Source organism: Meles meles, chromosome 7 (assembly GCF_922984935.1).
Source record: "Meles meles chromosome 7, mMelMel3.1 paternal haplotype, whole genome shotgun sequence".
Classification (NCBI taxonomy): Eukaryota; Metazoa; Chordata; class Mammalia; order Carnivora; family Mustelidae; genus Meles; species Meles meles.
In genome coordinates, this window is record NC_060072.1 from 5,055,177 (window position 1) to 5,072,840 (window position 17,664).

General features: G+C 57.0%; 1 protein-coding gene across 2 annotated transcripts; it reads right to left on the minus strand.

The window, feature by feature from the left end:
- Positions 1-1,337: 1,337 nt before the first annotated feature.
- On the minus strand, positions 1,338-17,376 carry PNPLA3 (patatin like phospholipase domain containing 3). 2 transcript variants are annotated; one of them, XM_046012296.1, is made up of 9 exons: positions 17,047-17,376; positions 14,223-14,455; positions 13,235-13,300; positions 10,392-10,601; positions 9,458-9,518; positions 6,550-6,765; positions 5,535-5,667; positions 4,316-4,420; positions 1,340-3,370 (listed from the first exon to the last, which is right to left on the minus strand). In XM_046012296.1, the coding sequence occupies exons 1-9, from the start codon at positions 17,231-17,233 to the stop codon at positions 3,280-3,282; spliced, it is 1,302 nt and encodes a 433-aa protein (XP_045868252.1). In that variant the 5' UTR covers positions 17,234-17,376; the 3' UTR covers positions 1,340-3,279. The 2 variants fall into 2 exon arrangements, with proteins under 2 accessions (XP_045868253.1, XP_045868252.1); XM_046012297.1 differs by lacking the exon at positions 13,235-13,300 and having other exon boundaries at positions 1,338-3,370.
- Positions 17,377-17,664: the final 288 nt, after the last annotated feature.

A 17,664-nucleotide genomic window follows, 5' to 3' on the forward strand; every position in this document is an offset into this window, starting at 1 on the left:
CCTAGTAGAGCTGCAAGGACGCCAGCTTTTTGAGAAAACTCGGCTTACACTGTGTTGACCTGGCCCCATGAGTAGTAGAAACGCAGTTCAGTGACCACACTGGCTCCCTTAATAACATGAAACCTCAGGCTCAGAGGTCATAAGGGACCCTGAGACTTCCCACTGATGCCCATAGAGGTCACTCACCTCTTAGTTTGGGACACCGTGGGGTATGGGCTCCAGGGAATGGGCTGGGGGACAAGAGGTTAGATTCCAAAGGCCTTAAGTGGAAGTGGACAGAGCAGGAGGGGTCCAGCTGGAGGGGGCAGGGTCAGGCGGGGAGAAGGGGCTCAGTGAGTCTCTGGGTCCTGGCTCAGGTGACTCGGAAGTTGACAGATACAGGGCAGCTGGACACAGGAAGGGTTATGTGAAGGTGCTGAGTTATGCCAAGGAGTAGCCTGGTGGAGGTGGCTGGGTGGGCTCATCCCTTAGCTGAGCCAGAGACTGGGGGGGTCCTCAGAATGAACCCCCCCCCCCCAGGAGCAGCTGTGAACTCCGAGTACAGGAAGCAAGGCTGAGCCTTGGGGATGAGCCCAGCACTCAGGACAGCCTGCTGTCCCAGAGGAAGGAGAAGGACTCTAGGGGGAGGGGGTCCTGGTCCAGCATCCAGGACAGAGCATGTCGAGGAGATGACCTGGCTGGCGGGGCAACATTTGAAGGAACTCGTCTGTGAGGAAAGGAAAACCAAACCAGGCTCCCGAGAGGATGTAGAGACGACAGAAAACGGTTTCAAAGTCACATGTATTGTGAGTTATTTTCCGATGAAAAAAACGTTGACCGCAGAAATTTGAAAACCACACAAAAGCACAACAAATGACTGCAGTTACAGATAATGGCATAATGACGCCACCGTCAGTCCTGGGGGTACGTCTCTACTTCTCCTCTGTATACACATACACACCCACAATTTGTTTTGTGGTTTTTTAAAAAACAAAACGAGGCTCACGCTCTGCACCGTTTTGTTACCTGTTCACCAAATGAAGACCGTTGCTCCCTGGCACTCGCTAGACCACACAGTCATCATCCCTGACTCTTCCTGTGGAGTGTACCCCAGAGCGTACGTGTGCCATATAACGAAGGAGGAGTTTTGTCTGAAGGTGGTAAGAACTCAAAGAGTGTTGTTCCGTGCTGATCAGAAACCTCAGCCGAGCGGGAGAGGTGTGGGGCTGGGGTGGCGGTAAGGCACAGGTGGGGAGTGGAGACCTCTTCGTGTTAGCACACGTGTTTTTTTTTTTTTTATTTGTCAGAAGGAGAGAGAGAGAGAGCACAGGCAGGCAGAGAGGCAGGCAGAGGTGGAGAGAGAAGCAGGCTCCCTGCCGAGCAAGGAGGCCATGTGGGACTCGATCCCAGGACCCTGGGATCATGACCCGAGCTGAAGGCAGCGGCTTAACCCACTGAGCCACCCAGGCGTCCCGTTAGCACACGTTTTTAAAACAATCATAAAACATGCTCACTGTGAGAACCTGGAACAATTCAAAACGTAGCAAGAAAAGCAGCTGCGTGTGATCCTAGCAGCTGTTAACATAATTCCTTCCTTAGGACAATCAGACGAACTAGCGTACATGGGGTCTAAGCAGAAATAGAGCAGTTACTGAAAATATGGCTCAAGTGTGCTCCTGTCTGCCGCGGGGCCCGGCAGCGCTCCTGACGGAAGACAGCTCATCGGGGAACCTGGGAACCAGGGGCTCAGGGGGACGTGTGACAGAGTGGTCTGAGGGGCCTCGTGGGTGTCAGGCCTGGCCTTCCCCGTGACCCCGACCAGCGCAGCAAGCAAAGGGCAGTGCTCTGTTCTGGGGGCTTCAAGCAGCTGGGAGAGCCTGCCTGTCGGCCCCCTTGCCTCCCTTTGGGGGTGAGTGCCATCAGAACGGGAGCCTCCGTACCCACGTCCCCAAGACACAAGGACGCAGCAAGGAGCCGCAAAGGGCGGGGGGGGGGGTTCTGAGGGCTGGGCGGTGGCTCCGTATGCTCACAAGGAGCCTGCCTCAAGGCGTCCACAGTCTCATGGCAGCTCAAGGGACAGGCTCCTGTGAAGGCTGCCCCAAGAACCACATTCCTCTTTTCAAGGTCTTGTCTTTGTAAGAAAGTGCTGTATTGGAACCTTCTGGTTTTTCGACTCCCAGCGTACTGATTCAGTGCAGGGGAGGATTTCGAGCTTATCGCTGTTGTCTTTTGGTTACACTCAAATGCATAAATCAGAAAAACAGCACATTTCACCTGCAGTGACATTACTCTGTGCTTGCCAACGCATCCCACCTGGGGAGAACGTAGGTGCCCGTCTCTTGCTTGTCTCCATTAAGGCTCTGGGAGGGTGGGCAGGGGCTGTTGAGAAAAAAGGGGCACAGGCCACAAGCCCTTCTGTTGTGCTGGCAACGGCCTGGGAGCCCAGGAAGACTATCTGTGCTGTGCACTGCGTTGTTGTTGTTGTTGTTGTTGTTGTTGTTGTTGTTGTTGTTGTTTTGGTAAGGCTTAGTAACACCTCCCTGATTCACATAACACACAATGCAACAGATAATAAGACTCTATAGTTTATACAAAATGCTATCAAATATTTAGGCTAGGTCAAAGAAGTGTTCCAAAATATAAGTAAGTGAGCACCTTTTATTGACCCACCACGGCCAGGGCCTCCCCCTCCTGCCACACCCACCGCTTCCTGTCTGGGGAAATGCGGTCATGTTACTCTCCCTTCTAAACCCCAAGACTGCACAAAGGGGCAGCCCAACCCCCAGCCGTAAGTCCCCCCACCAGCCCCCAGCCCCACACACCCCCAGCCCATCACAACACAGGATGCTTCTGGAACCTTGCACTGAGAAGGCTGCAAGACGGTTGGCGGTGGTTGGCGGTGACCCCTCCGCCCTGGGCTCCCTGGTGTCATTTCCCAGCCAGGTGAGCTAACAGACCCAAATGCTTAAATACCAGGCTTCCTTAAGCTCTAGACCAACACGTACGCCAAAAGCAGCTTCCTAGCTTTTCCTAAAAACAGTAGATTGCCTTTGGTTTCAATAAACCGTAATTGCGGCACCGAGGCAGGACCCTGTGTGTCAGACCCGGGCGCATCCATGCCAGTGTGGGCGTAGCTGCAGAAAGATCGGGAAGTGCCTGAGAAAGAGTGTCCTAGACTTGTCCCCTCGAATGACTCAGGAACGCATCTGCACGAGGAGAGCGAGCGGGAAAGGAGGAGTCCCTCCCAGCTCCAGCCCCCAAACGCCCGGCCAGACAGGAGGACCGGTTTGCTCAGCAGCCTCAGCTCTGGCCCCTGCTGGACAGCAGGGAGAGGAGCAGCGCCTTCACATCCCTCAGAGAAGGCTGTTGGCCATGTGCTGGTGTCCGCGATCTGAAATAGGTGAAGGATACTAACTCAGCCACTGTCCTGCTGCTCCAAGGTCTTCGGTCTCAGCAAGGATGGATGGCCACCACCAGCCCCTCCATGCACGCTTGGGGCACTGCAGGGGGGTGGTGTCCAAAACCACAATGCTCTCTCATGCTGGGCTGATGTCTTGGGAATTAGAATCTTGGGATTCTAAGCTGGTGGCCTTCCAGCCACTGGATCGCTCCCACTGGACGTCCGCAGGCACAATGGAGCCCATCAACCGGCCCCATGTAGACCAACTCAGCCACCAGCCTGCAGCCCCATCCCCAGGCCGCCTCCTTCTGACCAGCTGCCCCACTCCCTCGGGACGCAGGTAGACCCCGGGGCTTGCAGCTGGCACCTCCTTCTGGCCCTAGAGCCTACAAACATCTCTGTCCCGCAGGTTCTAGGGAGACCAGGCTCTCCTCATCCTTGCCTGAGCCAGTGTGGTGGCCCTCTAGCTCAGGAACCTGCCTCCCGATGGCCCGGCAATGAGGGCTCCTTCCCATGGCCACAAGAGTCATTGCCTTCTGCAGACCAGACCCTTCCACTGCCCCAGTTTGAACCCTTCTGTGTCTGCCAATAGCACTGAGCCCCCATCTCCGGAGTGGCCCCCATGTGACCAGCACTGCGCCATCCCAAAAGCCGCACAGAAGCCCGGCCAGGAGATGAAGATCACCCGCACGGAACAGGTGAGACCGCCAAGGGCCCTGATTTTCAGGATTAGACCCAACAACCCTTATGGCTGCAACAGAGCCCTTTTCACTCCGAATCAGTTTTCTGAATTCAGAAGCAGCAGCATCCCAGGGGCCGTGTTAGCAACAAAGAATGCGGGGTTCCACCCCCAGGGCCCCCCAACACCATGATCCGGCAGGCTGAGGTCAGATGAGAATTTGCATAACCGGGCACCCCCCTCCCAACGCCGCGGACCTGGAGTGGGGGAGGAGCTGCGCCATCACTCGAGAGCACGCGTGCCAGGTGAGCCACTGCAGCCACCAGATGTCCTCGGGCATATCTGGAAGCCACATCACCAGTCTGTAGGGACACACACACACACACACGGACATGCATGAAAACAAGCCAAAACGCACACGCACACCCAACACCCAAACCCTAGGACAATGCCTTTCGTCCAGCTAAACTGCCAGACTCACATCTAACCCCAATCTGATCAGTCCCAGAAAGTGGATCAGGCACATAACATGAAAGGCAAACCTCCCTAAAAGCCCGAAAGTGAAGTTAGGTCACGCGGGGCTCCAGAAACCTCAAGGGATATGCGTGGAACTAAAAGGGGAGGGATTTCCAGGCTTCTCTGTGGCACGGTACCCGCTGAAGCTGACGCAGGGAATCTCATGGTCAAGGTGGCACCTCCCCGGCCCCCACAGCCCTGCGGCACTGGGCCATGCGCCAGCTCAGCGGACTCCCCACCCCCTGCCCCCACCCCTGCACAAATGGATCCATGTGCTGAGCTCTGACGGGGCCTCAGCCCAGGGCAGGGGTGTCGGGAAACAGGCAGCTAATTCAGTAGAGTGGGGAGGGGGTCCGGACAGGAGAACTGAGCTGCATTCGAAGGGTGGTCTGGCCTCTACAAGATGGACCAAAGGCCATGTCCACCGACTCACTAAAAAGACCATAAACACCAACATAAATCTAAAGAAAGCAGAGGTTGGGGACGCCTGGATGGCTCAGCTGGTTAAGAACTGCCTTCAGGTCAGGTCGTGATCCTGGAGTACCGGGATCGAGTCCTGCATCAGGTTCCCTGCTCGGCAGGGAGTCTGCTTCTCCCTCTGACCCTCCCCCTTCTCATGCTCTCTCTCTCTCAAATAAATAAATAAAATCTTAAAAAAAAAAAAGCAAGCAAGCAGAGGTTAAACAAATACCCAGGATTCAAGGGTGTGCCTCCCAACATTCCATGAATTAACTCCCGAAGTGAAAGTGTACACCTACTAAGGAGGGGCAAACAAGGGCCTGGAGAAAAGAGGCGGCCTGAGAGGGGTCACCGTGAGGGACCTCGCAGGGTGCTCCTTGTGGACCGTGGGATCTGTGGTCCTCTACATGGAGCCAGGCCACAGGTCAAAGGCCCTCACGTGATTCTCTCCATCTCCGCCCAACCCTGGGAGGAAAGCGCAAAGCCACACAAAAGGCTCACCTCTGGGCCATAGCGAAGGCAGACTCCACGGGCAGCGTACAAGGCAGCATCACATACGACATGACCTTAACCGGTAAGAAATTGTAAATCCTGCTCACTTGCCCACGTTGGATTTTAATTGCATTACTCAGTGCTGAAAAATATAATGCAAAGGTGTGTCTCCCACCAGAGTAAAAACCAAACCACCTTCCCCAGGGGCTGCTTGGAATTTCCACGAAATACACCAATCCGGGAATCCGAAGACTCAGAAGCACTCACCAATGAGATCAAATGAGTTGTTTTCCCAGAACAGCCCTCGGTTAGCCCACAGGACACGGGGTGCTCAGTGAACCACTCTCTTTTAAATAACAACTGTTTTTGGAGGGCTACACAAACTTCTCCAATACCCCCATCAACTTTTGAGGTTTTTCCCCCTGAATCTTCCGCTGGACTTTGTCTCCTTCTGCCCAGAACCCTCCACCAAGTGCTGGCTAGTGAATTAGCACAGACGTGCTAGGGCCCTGGGGCCAGGGGTGAGGTCCCCCGTGGCTCTGAATCTCTCCAAGTGTCCGATCTGGAAGCTGGTGTGTGCACGCCCGTCCATGTAATAGCTGATCACGTGATAAAGTCTATCGCCACTCAATGGAGATTCAAAGCTGCAGGTCTGGAGGCAGGGAGAAATCAGGGAAAGGGGGCTCCTCGAGAAAGAAGGCTTTGCGATGGGTAAGCAGGAAGAGAGGGGTTCTGGAAGAAGGGCCCACCCTGTGCCGCCCAGCCCCATCCCCAACATCTGGTGTGCCCGGCTCACTCAAAACAGGCTCAGCGGAGGACTGCTCTCCTCGGGTCATGACCCCATGGGAAGAGAGACTGAGCACGGGCCTGTGCCGGGAGTGGGGGCCCCCCACAGGCCTGCCTGAGCTCCCACATGCAGGATTACCCTCTTCCACAACACCCGGGGTGGGGGGAGTCCCTTCAGTCTCTCTGTGTCACAGGAAACCACATCCTCGTCAACCCCTCACCCCCACGCGGTCGGCACCTGCAGTGAGTTTGGGTGATAGGGTGTCCAGGATGCTCTCGTCCCAGGGCAGGATGCTGAGACGCAGGTGGTCCAGCAGCTCGTCTCCCTCGGGCTCCGTCCCCTCCGCAGACACCCTTGGGCCAGATTCCGGGCTCCTGTGTCCCCAGGGGTAGGTAAGGGGCTTCGCCTCCGCCGAGGGTAAATCCAGGCCCGGATGGGGCTTGTTGCAGACGCCTACCGGGGACATGGGAACCCAGCGAGCCGGTGAACGTGGACCCTAGGGGTCCCTACTCACATACGCACCCGCAGAATGACAGGGACGCCGGCAGCCATCGGGGGATCTGCAGGCCTGCTACGGGCTAAGCAGGCCATGGGGAGAAGCAAGGGCGGGCTTACAGGTTTTCGTAACCGAGAGGAACAAGCGAGGGGCTTTGAAACCGGAGAGATGAGAGTTTGGCTGAGGCGCCATCCCTCACTAGCTGTATGGGTTCCATAGTCGCAGGCTCATTTATGAAGGTGAAAGATAACAAGTACAACTAATTTATAATCACCGAATCACGGGTGAGGCCCATGTTTCAGGCCCCGGTTAGGAACTTGGTAACAATTAGGACCATTACCCCCGGTCTCTGCTCCTCCACTTCAGCGGAGAAATCAGAAGCACAGAGAGGTTAGAAGACTCACCCAAAGCCACACAGCCTGCGAGTGAACGAGCAGCATTCGAACCCGGTCTGACATTAAAGATGCCGCCCTTCCACCGTGTGGCTTTGAAAGCAGCGCTGGGTAAGGGAGTTTGGGCAGGTCCTGCCCTCGGTGCTGGGGCTCACTGGCTGATACCAGTGAGTGGTTCCCGCTCTCAGAGAACTGGCTTGCTGGGCTGGTCAAGGGAACAGGCTGTTCCAGGTGTCCATGCTGCCCCTGGCTCCCCTCCTGCTCCCGACCTCTGGTTAGAAGACCAGGAGCTGTTCCCGGATGCCTGTGTCTTGTTGCTGGGGTTGATCTCCACATCACCCTCATGACCGGGCCCCTGGCCAAGCCTCGGGCTGCCTCCCTGGGCCCCTGGAGGGACCAGCATCCACACCATGCCAGAAGCCTCTGCTCCCATAGATCTTTCCTGCCTCCAACAGGCACCCTCCTCATCTGCCAGGACTGTACCCTCCCTTCGGAATGTTTCAAAGAATCTGTTCCCAGAAGCTACTCATCTGTATCTTTAGACTCTAACCCAACCCAGAGGCCACCAATGCCCGACTTCAGAATTACCAAGAATCCCCTGGGCATTTAATCCACGCTCCCCTTGCTACGGGCTGGACACAGAGGCCCAGGGAGGGAGGTGGTTTGCCCAAAGGCTTCTAGTTAGGAAAGTCACTGTGTCACCTGAGTGCGCCCCTAAGGGCTCTGAGGCTGTCACTGATTCCTAGATTCCTTCCAAATTCCATTGCATTCCCAGCCCAGACCGCTTTCCAGAACTTCAGGCCCCGCCGTTAGCTGCCTCCTGCACAGCGGCCCCCAGATGGCCCTGGGACTCTGCACACCCACCCAACCCGTGCACAGCATACCAGGCTTCCCCAAGAATGCTTCCCTCCCCTTCCCGAGAGCCCCAAGCCAGGGAGCAGGGCACCCCTACCCCAGCTGCGAGAGCCAGAAGCCAAGACTTCATTCCTGAGTCTAGCCCTTCCAGAATCTCTGTTGGTCATCCGCGAGGCCTGTTCCCTCGGGCCCCTTGCACCACCCTCACTGCCCTGGCCCTCGCTGACCCTTCAGCTGCTTCAAGGGTCCCCTGGAGACCAGCATCTCACCCTCTCTGCCTGCAGCCCAAGGCCTCGACTGACTTCCCTCACTCCTGCTTCAGCGCCCCTCGGTGGCTCCCTACAGCTCCCTACAGGATGCGAACCCCTACTGTGTTCGCCAGGTCCAGGCCTGACCCCTGCCCCCCGCCGCCCATCGTTCAATGACCCCTACCCCCGCCTCTCCAGTCACGTGTGCCTTCTTTCCCTCCTCCAACCTTGCCGCACGCTCTGTGGCCTGCCCACCCCTCACTCCCGGCCCCCACGCCCAGAACACTCCTGTTCATCCCAAGTTGCAACACGGATTCACATCCTCCTGGAGCCCTCCCCTCCCCCGGGGGGGGGGCATGCAGACCCCTCCCCTGTGACCCCGCAGTGTCCTGTAGCTTCCTGTCAGCGCACTTGGCACACACTGTCCTTCCACTGGCTTCCTGGCCCACCTGGCTCACAGGCTGAGCTCCAGGAGGGACAGAAGCCACACCTGCCCCTACCCGGTGGTACCCCAGCACCCAACCAATGGCTTGACAGGCTGAAGAGGCCAATCCACGTTTTCCATGCCAAGAAATACATGCATGACCTTTTAACCACCACTCCTTGGTCTTGGCCAAAGGCTAGTTCAGAGAAGCAACAGGGAAACCAACCCTTAGCCTTGAAGACAAGCAGCCCCCAATACATCTCAGACTGGCAAGAGCCCAGCTCCCTCCGGAAAGGACAGCGGGGCTCAGGGGGCGTGGTCAGAGACCCGCGTGACCCACACCTGGCAGGAGACAAGGATTCTGATTTCTCTACTTGGGGCTCAGGGCCAGAAACCCGGCTTAACTCCCTCCCTTGTTTATCTAAAGGTTCAAAATAGTTTACAGGGAAAAGAAAAACCAACAGGACTGCCTTCACTGTGCAGACGGGGTTACTGCGGGGGAAGAGGGCAGGGACACGGGGGGAGGTCCCTGGCTCACCTCCGTCTCCCCATGTGTCTAATGGGGCCAAGATTTCCTAGCTCCCGGGGCAAATAAGAGGACTGAGCAAGGTGCCGAGCGAGGACACTGAGCGCTGGCTTTCTATGGAACCCCAGCCACGGGTGACTGACTGCCTGAGCAGAGCTGGTTCAAAGGCCCTGTCTGCCCTCATCTTGCCCGTAGCATACATACCGTTCTCCTCCAAGAACCTGAAGGCGTCTAAGTAGCCGCGAAGGCATATCTCACCAAGCACCTGGCAACGAATCAAGTAAGGTAAATGCAGTGCAGAGACCAAGGGCAGAGCCCCCCCCTGCCCGGAACTGCTCCCGTGGCCCAGCACGGCCACAGGGAGGCTGGACACAGGGCTCTGCACTCCTAGGAGATAGAAGTTTGCTTCCACATTGGACCAGGCTCGAACAACGTCCCGTCTGCGGAGCCTCTGGTGGCAGCCGGGCATGACAGGCACTGGTTTCTCTGGGCTCCCTTGGTCCCCGGACGAGCCTCCACCCTCCCAAATACGGGGGGCCTGTTTGAGCTGTCAGGGGACAATTAACAGCGGCCTTCTCCACTCATCTGGATACAAACCCCACATGCAAAGCAATGCACAGTGTCCCCTTTCTCCTGGGGCACATGCTGTTGGGGTACAGCGTCCATGCTGACTTCTTTTTCCCCCGAGAACCATCAGGGTACACGCTTCACACATTGTCTTTATGTTAGGGAGATAAGACCGCCGACGTTAACAAGCAAGAAAGATCAAACCACCAAATGCAGTGTGGTTCTTGACCACACTTGCAAAGATGAATCATCAGGATAACTGAGGAAAAAAAAAAAAAGAAAGAAAAAGAAAATACCACTGCCCCTGGGTGCATCCGGGGTGTAGATTTTGGTTTCAAGAAAAAAAATCAAAGCCCCCGGACGTGGAATCTGTGCTAAAGGGCTGTTTAAGTCTTCCCAGGAGACTCCAGTGGGCAGAGTGGGGCAGCCCTGAGCGGCCGGAAACCCTTCCCTGAGTTTCTATTTGATGAGGGAGATCTGTTTCTGTTTGCAGAAAGAACAATGGGAGTTCTCCAGCAAGCAGGGAGGCAAAAAGGAGCTGTACCCCCAGAACACACAGCCCCCAGCTCACCTTAAGGTCCGGAGGGAACAGGGCTCGCATCAGGAGGTAGGCATTCTCGGAGCAGAGGCGCAGACTGAGCTTGGTTATGTCCACGTGAAGAAAGTTCGTGGACTTGACTTTAGGGCAGATGTCATACTCCCCGTAGAAGGGGGACACAGTGATGGTCGTTTTGGCATCCAAGAAGGGGGTATTGTCGCTTGCTCCTCCATCCATGTATCGCTTTAATGGGGAGGGGAAAAGGACATACTATCAGAAACTCCGGGCTATTGTCTTCTGGGCTTTTTCAGATTATGGGTAGAGGCTTCTCAGAGCCACAGGCCGATATTGTGGGAAGACAAGGTTCCAGAACTACACTTTCAACAAAGCCTTACTGAGCATTTCTGTGCTAGGCCAGGCTCTGGGCTGGCACTCAAGTGTGCTCTGTACTGTTGTGTAGTTTGTGCACTGCACAAAAAGTACTGGGCAAAGAGGCAGACAGAAGCTGGAGTCCAGCCTAGATTGTGCTGGCCAAGTCTAAAGCCCAGGCAGGTACCTATAGATGTGCCCGTGTAATCTGCACGAAAGGCGTTCTGTGTGCCCTGCCGTCAGGGTACGATAGAGACCCTGCCTTCCAAGAGACAGAAGGTCTCTTCTGTGTTCAATTCCAGACCGCTTCCCTTGCTGCTTGGAAAATCAGAACCAGTGTCTTGAAGAGCTTTGGAGACTCAAATGGCAGTGAACCTGGGTCCAGGGCAGCCTTCAGAAACCCCCTCTGAACCCACAACCTAGCGGCATTTGGGATCAACCACGGATCCCAAAGCTGTGAGCAACAGCTTCCCTGCATCCATGCCCTTTGACAACCTTTGGCTGGCACAGGCAGGTTTGGATACAATATGGACAAAGTTTGCACCACTCAAAGCAGTGTTCGGAATGATTTCCAAATCTGAGGCTGTCCCAGCCCAGCTGTCGATACCCACAGAGAAAGGCCTGTAAATATCACAGCCCGTCCTCCCTGAGAACTACAACCAGTTCAGAGAAGAACCACCCGTGCTCAGCCACGCCTTAGCCAATCCGGAGAGTCTTGCCTTGAGTCCAAAAGATGATCACGCGTGTACATGCGGTATTTTCAAAATCGTAACCACACAATTCCCAAGGAAGATGTAGGGAAGCCTCAGAAACCTCACTGGCAGAAGGGGACATGGACCAGAACATCCAGAACCTTAGGGAACACCAAGGGAGGAAGCAGGCTGACTGTTTCTCACGCAAAGAGTAGTCTCAAGTCCAATGAGCCTTGTCATACAGAATTTTCCTTTTCATTCTGGATTTTCCTATTGTAACCCTCTGAGTTTGCTGGGTTTAATCACAAGAAGGAGGTGTTCTGATTCTCTGTGGGTTTCACTGGAGGGTACTGAATGCGTGACACCCCCCCCCCCACTTCCAGGGGGACTGAGGCAGCCTGGGCCAGGTGGGCAAGACAGGGACCTCCCCGCGGGTGGTGAAACAGCCCCCACTTGCTGCAAGCTCCCCTGTGCCGGGCTTTGTGCCGAGCAGCTCAGGGCCCTCGCTCAGGCGAGCCTCACGACACCTCCACCACACTGCTCTATGAGGAACCCTCGTTTTGCAAACTCATCTCAGAAAGGTTAAGAAACGCATCCCAGGGGTGCCTGGGTGGCTCAGCGGGTGAAGCCTCTGCCTTCGGCTCGGGCCATGATCCCAGGGTCCTGGGATCGATCCCCATATCAGGCTCTCTGCTCAGCAGGGAGCCTGCTTCCCCCTCTCTCTCTACCTGCCTCTCTGCCTACTTGTGATCTCCGTCTGTAAATAAAATCTTTAAAAAAAGAAAGAAAGGAAGGAAGGAAGGAAGGAAGAAACGCATCCCAAGCAGTCCAGCTAACATGTGCTGGAGGGGGGATTCGGTCCTGGTGTGTCTGTCAGGCAGAGGCCGTGGGCATCTGGGCGGACCCCTGTGCAGCTCCAGGCCCGTTTTCACATCCAGAAGCAGGGACGATGTATCTGTTATGGGTCTGGGAAGCTCGGGAAGGCTCAAGGGAAGCTCGGTGTGACAAGCCTCTGCCTTTGCTCTCCAGTGTGAGGACGCCACTGCCCTAGGACATTGAGACGTCGTGTCTTCTCTCGCAAAAGAGGGTGTCTTAGTCTGGCATCACAGATGTTTAGGAACGGGTCATTCTCTGGGGAGTGGGCCAGCCCTCGCACTGCAGGACGTCAGCGGCACCCGGGCCTCAAGCACTCCCTCACTGTGGCAACCCAGACTGTCTCCAGACATTGTCCCGGGGTCAGGCGGTGGGGGGTGGGGGGGAGGGAGCGGAATCAGCCAGGGTGATCACTATGGCCCTAGAAGGAGGCTGCCAGCGGCCTGGCAGCTCCGGGCATCTGGTACACAGCACGCGCTGTGGCTCTCCATCCCTGCCGGGGCTCAGCAACTGGTCACAACACCTATTTGTGGGATGCAGCCAAATCCAAGCCCTGTCAACAGCTTCTGCCCAAAGCCCTCCGCCCGAAAAGGGCAAAGGCAGAGCCAGAGCAGGCCGCAGACTCTGGAGGGCTAAGAATAAAGCTCTCCCGCAAGCAAGGAAAGGACACGGAAGCACTTTGGAGTCTATCCAGACCAGCGGGGACCTATCTGGGGCGCTCTGCCGAAGATAAGAGAAACCGCTTACCCTCCAGATAGCGGGATGATTAATCCTACCTGAGAGTGGACGTGCTGCCCAGGCAGCCTAGAAGGGGGCCAGCTGGGGAACCTCGGTCTGAGAGGCCAAGAGGCAAAAGCTCTGCATTTGGGGACAGGCCCCAGGGCGCCTGTGGCGGGGGCCCTGCGGGCAGGAGCTGGGCAGACAATTTAAAAGCAGACTCACCACGCCTCTGAAGGAAGGAGGGATTATGCCACAGAAGAAAGGGATGAAGCTGGAACAGACCAAGGCCTGCGAAGACAAAAAGAAGTGAAACCCCAGGCCCGAAGAGCCTGCCTTCTGATCCCCTGGGGCCCGCGTCAGCCTTCATCAGAGGAACAGAGCAACAGGCCAGAGATACTCTTTGCGAAGGGGGGGCTTTAATAAACGAGCTGAACAAACAACAAACCAACCTACACACTTGTATTTCAGGCCTAAGTAGAAGCTCCTAATGACGCTGGGACATCAGGTCCCCGTCCCTCTCCCCGTGAGAGCTGCACTGGGCCCTCGCAGAGTCCCAGACTGATTGGGAAGACAGCAGACCAGGGCTTCGCAAACACAGATCATTGCCCGGAGAGCTGGTCAACCGCAGAGTCCGTGGCTCCCCCAGGATTCTGCTGCAGCAGGCTGAAGGGGCCTGAGAGCCTGGAAGCCTATGAAGCTTCAGAAGCTTCCAGATATTGCTAATGCTGCGGATCCCAGCGGGCGGCAGGGGGGCAGGAAGCAAGACCGGCCCGCTGCGAAAAAACCTGCTCCTGTGGGAATGGACCAGTGCTGCCTATCCAGAAAAAGCTTTTCGAAACAAGGTTAAACAGAGGTTGACCGTGGCTGCTAGGATGCTACGGATGCCAGGAATATACATCGTGGGAGGAAGGACACCGGTGGGACTGGGTCTCAGAGAGGGGAGGGGATCAGGAGCCAAGTCTTGAAGAATGGGGAGGTAGTGTTTGAATCTGAAACCAACTAGGATGGTTCCGGGATGTATGCGCGCTAGAGACCACCGACAGCCGGATGCACGCAGAGTGGTGCAGGAAACCAACCAGCATCGTGGGCAGCCAGGGCCTTCTGCATCTTAAGGAACAGGGCAGGTGGCCTCCGGCAGCCTTCTCTGTGTTGCTTCCAAAGGGAAATAGCTTTTCTCACTTGACAAGACCCCAAGAAGCAAACTGCTTACATCCACAACTTCCTCTTTGGACCGAAAATCAGACACCAGCACATTTTTCCCATCGGACACCCTGGTGAGCGAAATGTACATTTTGCCGGAGATGAGCCTGTGGATGTCGTCTGGGAGGTATGTCTGAAGATCATTTCTGAGGCGCCTGCCCAAGTTGAAGGCGGGGTGGAGGATGCCGATCTTCCGGTTCCTGGCACTTTGGACGAGGTCCATGAGGATCTCCATGATGCTGTCTGAGGGGCAGGAGACAAACACACAAAGGACTGTGCCACCCCAGCGATGGCAGTGCTTTGTGGTGAGACCCGAACCCCAGGTGGCAAGGAAGCGGCCAGCCTGCCTCCAGGCCCACACTGATAAAGCAGCCACGTGCGGCCGGGGGCCCCTTCCAGTGGGGCCATTCCCATCTGCGGTGTGTAAACGGCACGTCGGAATTCAAAGGCTTCATACAAAAAATAAATAAATAAAATATTTCTTTAATCGTGTTCTATGTTGATCAGATGTGCAAATGATAACATTCCGGCTGCATTTGGATCAATGAAATTAATTCCCCTTCTGTCTTTCACTTTTTTCCAGTGTGGCTGCTGTGAAATATTAAATGATACACACGGCTACTCTGTGTGTCTCCTGAACAGTGCTCCCGACGTCCTGCTAGAGGAGCGAGCCTCCTGAGGCCCAGAGGCACCCTCTCCTCCACTCCATCCCTCCAAGCCAGAAGAGGAAACACCCCAGCATCAGAGCTTTAGCACAAAGGACCTAACCTGCAGGAAGCAGAGAGTCAGTGCAGGCTGGGGCCCAAGGGCAAGTCCATCTCTTACCGGCCATGCGACCTTGGAAAGTCACTTCACTGACCCTCACCATCTCAGACTGTGGATTTTTAACTTTGGGGACACAAGGGATTAGATAAGCTACCATCTGTAACATCCTCAAGCCAGAGAAGGCTCCTCATGAAGAATTAGACTTACCCTTAAGCCTCTGACACCAGAATTACCACTGTCTCACGGGCCTGGGCCACATGCATGCCCCGTCAAGCCTCACCCCTGGGTCTGGACCCCCTCCGGCTGATCTGCACTGCCCTGACATACAAGGCCACCAGTCTCAGCCCAAGACCAAGACCAAGACCAAGACCAGCCCAAGACCAAGCCCATCGCAGATCAAGAGATGCAGAAGGACACACATAAGCCTGCCTGTCCTGGCCGACCTCTGACCTCAGCTCCCCTCTCCCTACACACGTCCCCCCCCACCCCGAGCCCAGACAGAAGGGGCAAAGTTGCACACAGCTCACACGTTCTGCCAAGCTCTCCCACCAAGTACTTGGCTTGGAAGGACTCGCAGGAATTCTTTCCAAGTTGTGGCCCTAGGAAAGGCTCCTCAGTGGTCCCCAAATGAGACAGGAATTTAAAGCAGGGCTCCTGGAATTGGAGAAGCAGCTCCTGCCAAAATCTCTAGACCCCACTTTCCAAGGACCTGGTGGTCCCCAAGCCTCCCCCTGTCCCACAGGGTACAGACCCAGGCTGCACCTGTCCTCTGCCAGTTAGGAATCCCCTCTGTCCTGGAGTCGGTACAGGTTACCTTGACATAGACAAAGGCTGTCTTTTATCGCTGCCAAAGCCCAGAGTGTGCAGACTAGCCATGTGGCCCGTCTAATCCACCCTGAGGCCACACTCCTGCCCTTTGCTCCCCTCCCGTCGATGGAAAAGCCAGCCCAGGCCTCTCGCCCAATCCCCACCTCCTGGTCAGCCCAGGGTCTGCTCACCGAATCTATCCAATGGCAGGGCTGCACCTATTGGCAGGGACTCCTGGCCACACAGGAACAAAGTCACTCCCTGTTGGCCAAGGCCTACGCCACAGTCCCCAGGGAAGAGCAAAGAGTAGATGGCTAAGGAAGCTGAAAGGCGACAGAGGAGGGGCACTCTGTTCCTGTCTCGGGGTCTTTGGGTGCAACAGCTCCACCTGCCACTTGTCCCAGGTCCTGTCCGGGGGCTCAGAACCCCAGGCCACACCCTAGTTTGGCCCAGCTGGGCACAAGCCCACATCTTGCCCTCCCACCACCACCTACACACGCGGTTGTTTAATTAGCACAAGATTCAAACGCACAGGACCTCATTTCCAGGGCACTGACCTGGAGGGGAAGGATGGTATGGGGATATTCAGGGATCCACCCCAGCCCTTAGGAAGGGTCTAGTACCGCCTCCAAGCCCCCCCCCCCCCCAGCATCACCCCACTTCGCCCATGACCCTTCCACTCCAAACCAGTAAACCTGCCCAGGAGGTCTCCGAAGTGCTGCCCTCCTCCGGAAAAGCTATCCAGCACACCCCACCCTACGCGCAGTAGGGGCCAGGCTTGTCTCCAATCCCTGCAGTCTCCAGAGGGAAGACGGTGCCTGCCCAGGGACACAGCCAAATATCCCCCTCCGGGTCCAACCCAGAGCAAAACGTCCAGCGCCTTGTGACCTGATGGCAGGGCCCGCAGGGACCAGCTACGCCCTTACCTCCTCCCCACCCGCCCCCGTCCTGCCCCCTCCTCCGCGATGCTCCGTTTGAGCTCACTCTCAGTTCCGGGCGAGGGGCTTCCTGTAAGCTCCGGCGCCACAGTAGGGCAGGTACGCTTAGGGTTCCCACGCCCAGAAGAGCCAAGGCCAGGCGCATCCCCCTCCCGGGCTGGCGACAGAGCACCCCCCACCCCCCGCGCCGAGCAAGAGGACCCCGCGGAGGTAGCATCCGTCTGGGGATGGGCGCCCCCCCACCCCAGGACATACCCGGCGGTGTCCGTGTCCCATCCCAGCTCCACCCGGCGGAGCCCCGGCGGCGGCCCCCCACGTACGTACCCAGCGAGATCCCGGAGAGCAAAGCGACTCCGTGCAGCGCCCCGGCCGAGGAGCCGAACAGCATGCGCGCGTCCTGGACGAGGTGCGGGGCGCGCTCGCTCAGGCAGCGGGTCACCCCGATGTGGTAGAAGCCCAGGAAGCCGCATCCCGAGAAGGACAGGCTCCATCCGCGCTCGGGGTCGTACATAGCTGCGGCTCGGCGGGGGTCGCGGGTTCGGAGCCGCGGTAGGAGTCGGACGCGCTCCCGAGCTCACGGAGGTGGGGGGTCCCGCGTCCGGCTCGGGGTCTGGGGACCGCCCCGCACTGCTCCGCGCCCGAGCGCGCTCTCCGCCCGGCCTCGGCGCCGGGGCTCACAGTCCTTGCGTGACGTCAGCCGGCAGCCCCGCCCCCTCGGGCCGCCGAGCCTCCGAGCGCCCAGTGGGGGCGGGGAGGAGTGGCAGGGCGCTCACTCACCCCACCTCTGTCGCCCTGGGGTGCTGGGAGAGATCTGGGGCCGTGGCAGTGGGGTGAAGAGGGCCTCAACCCCAGATGGGGGTCAGAGAGCAGTTGTGCGTCCCCCAATGGCAATGGATGTCCTGGAGACCGAGGGCTCCCTTTCCTTTCCTTGTCATCCCTTGA

Bases quoted from the DNA above. Each gene is read 5' to 3' on its own strand.
- PNPLA3 (XM_046012296.1), bottom strand. From the start codon at position 17,233: ATGTACGACCCCGAGCGCGGATGGAGCCTGTCCTTCTCGGGATGCGGC. The intron at 10,602-13,234 runs GTGAGTCTGCTT...TCCCCATTAAAG, and splicing joins CTCCTTCCTTCAGAGGCGTG to CGATACATGGATGGAGGAGC. The intron at 4,421-5,534 runs GTGAGCCTTTTG...GTGTCCCTACAG, and splicing joins GCCTTCGCTATGGCCCAGAG to ACTGGTGATGTGGCTTCCAG.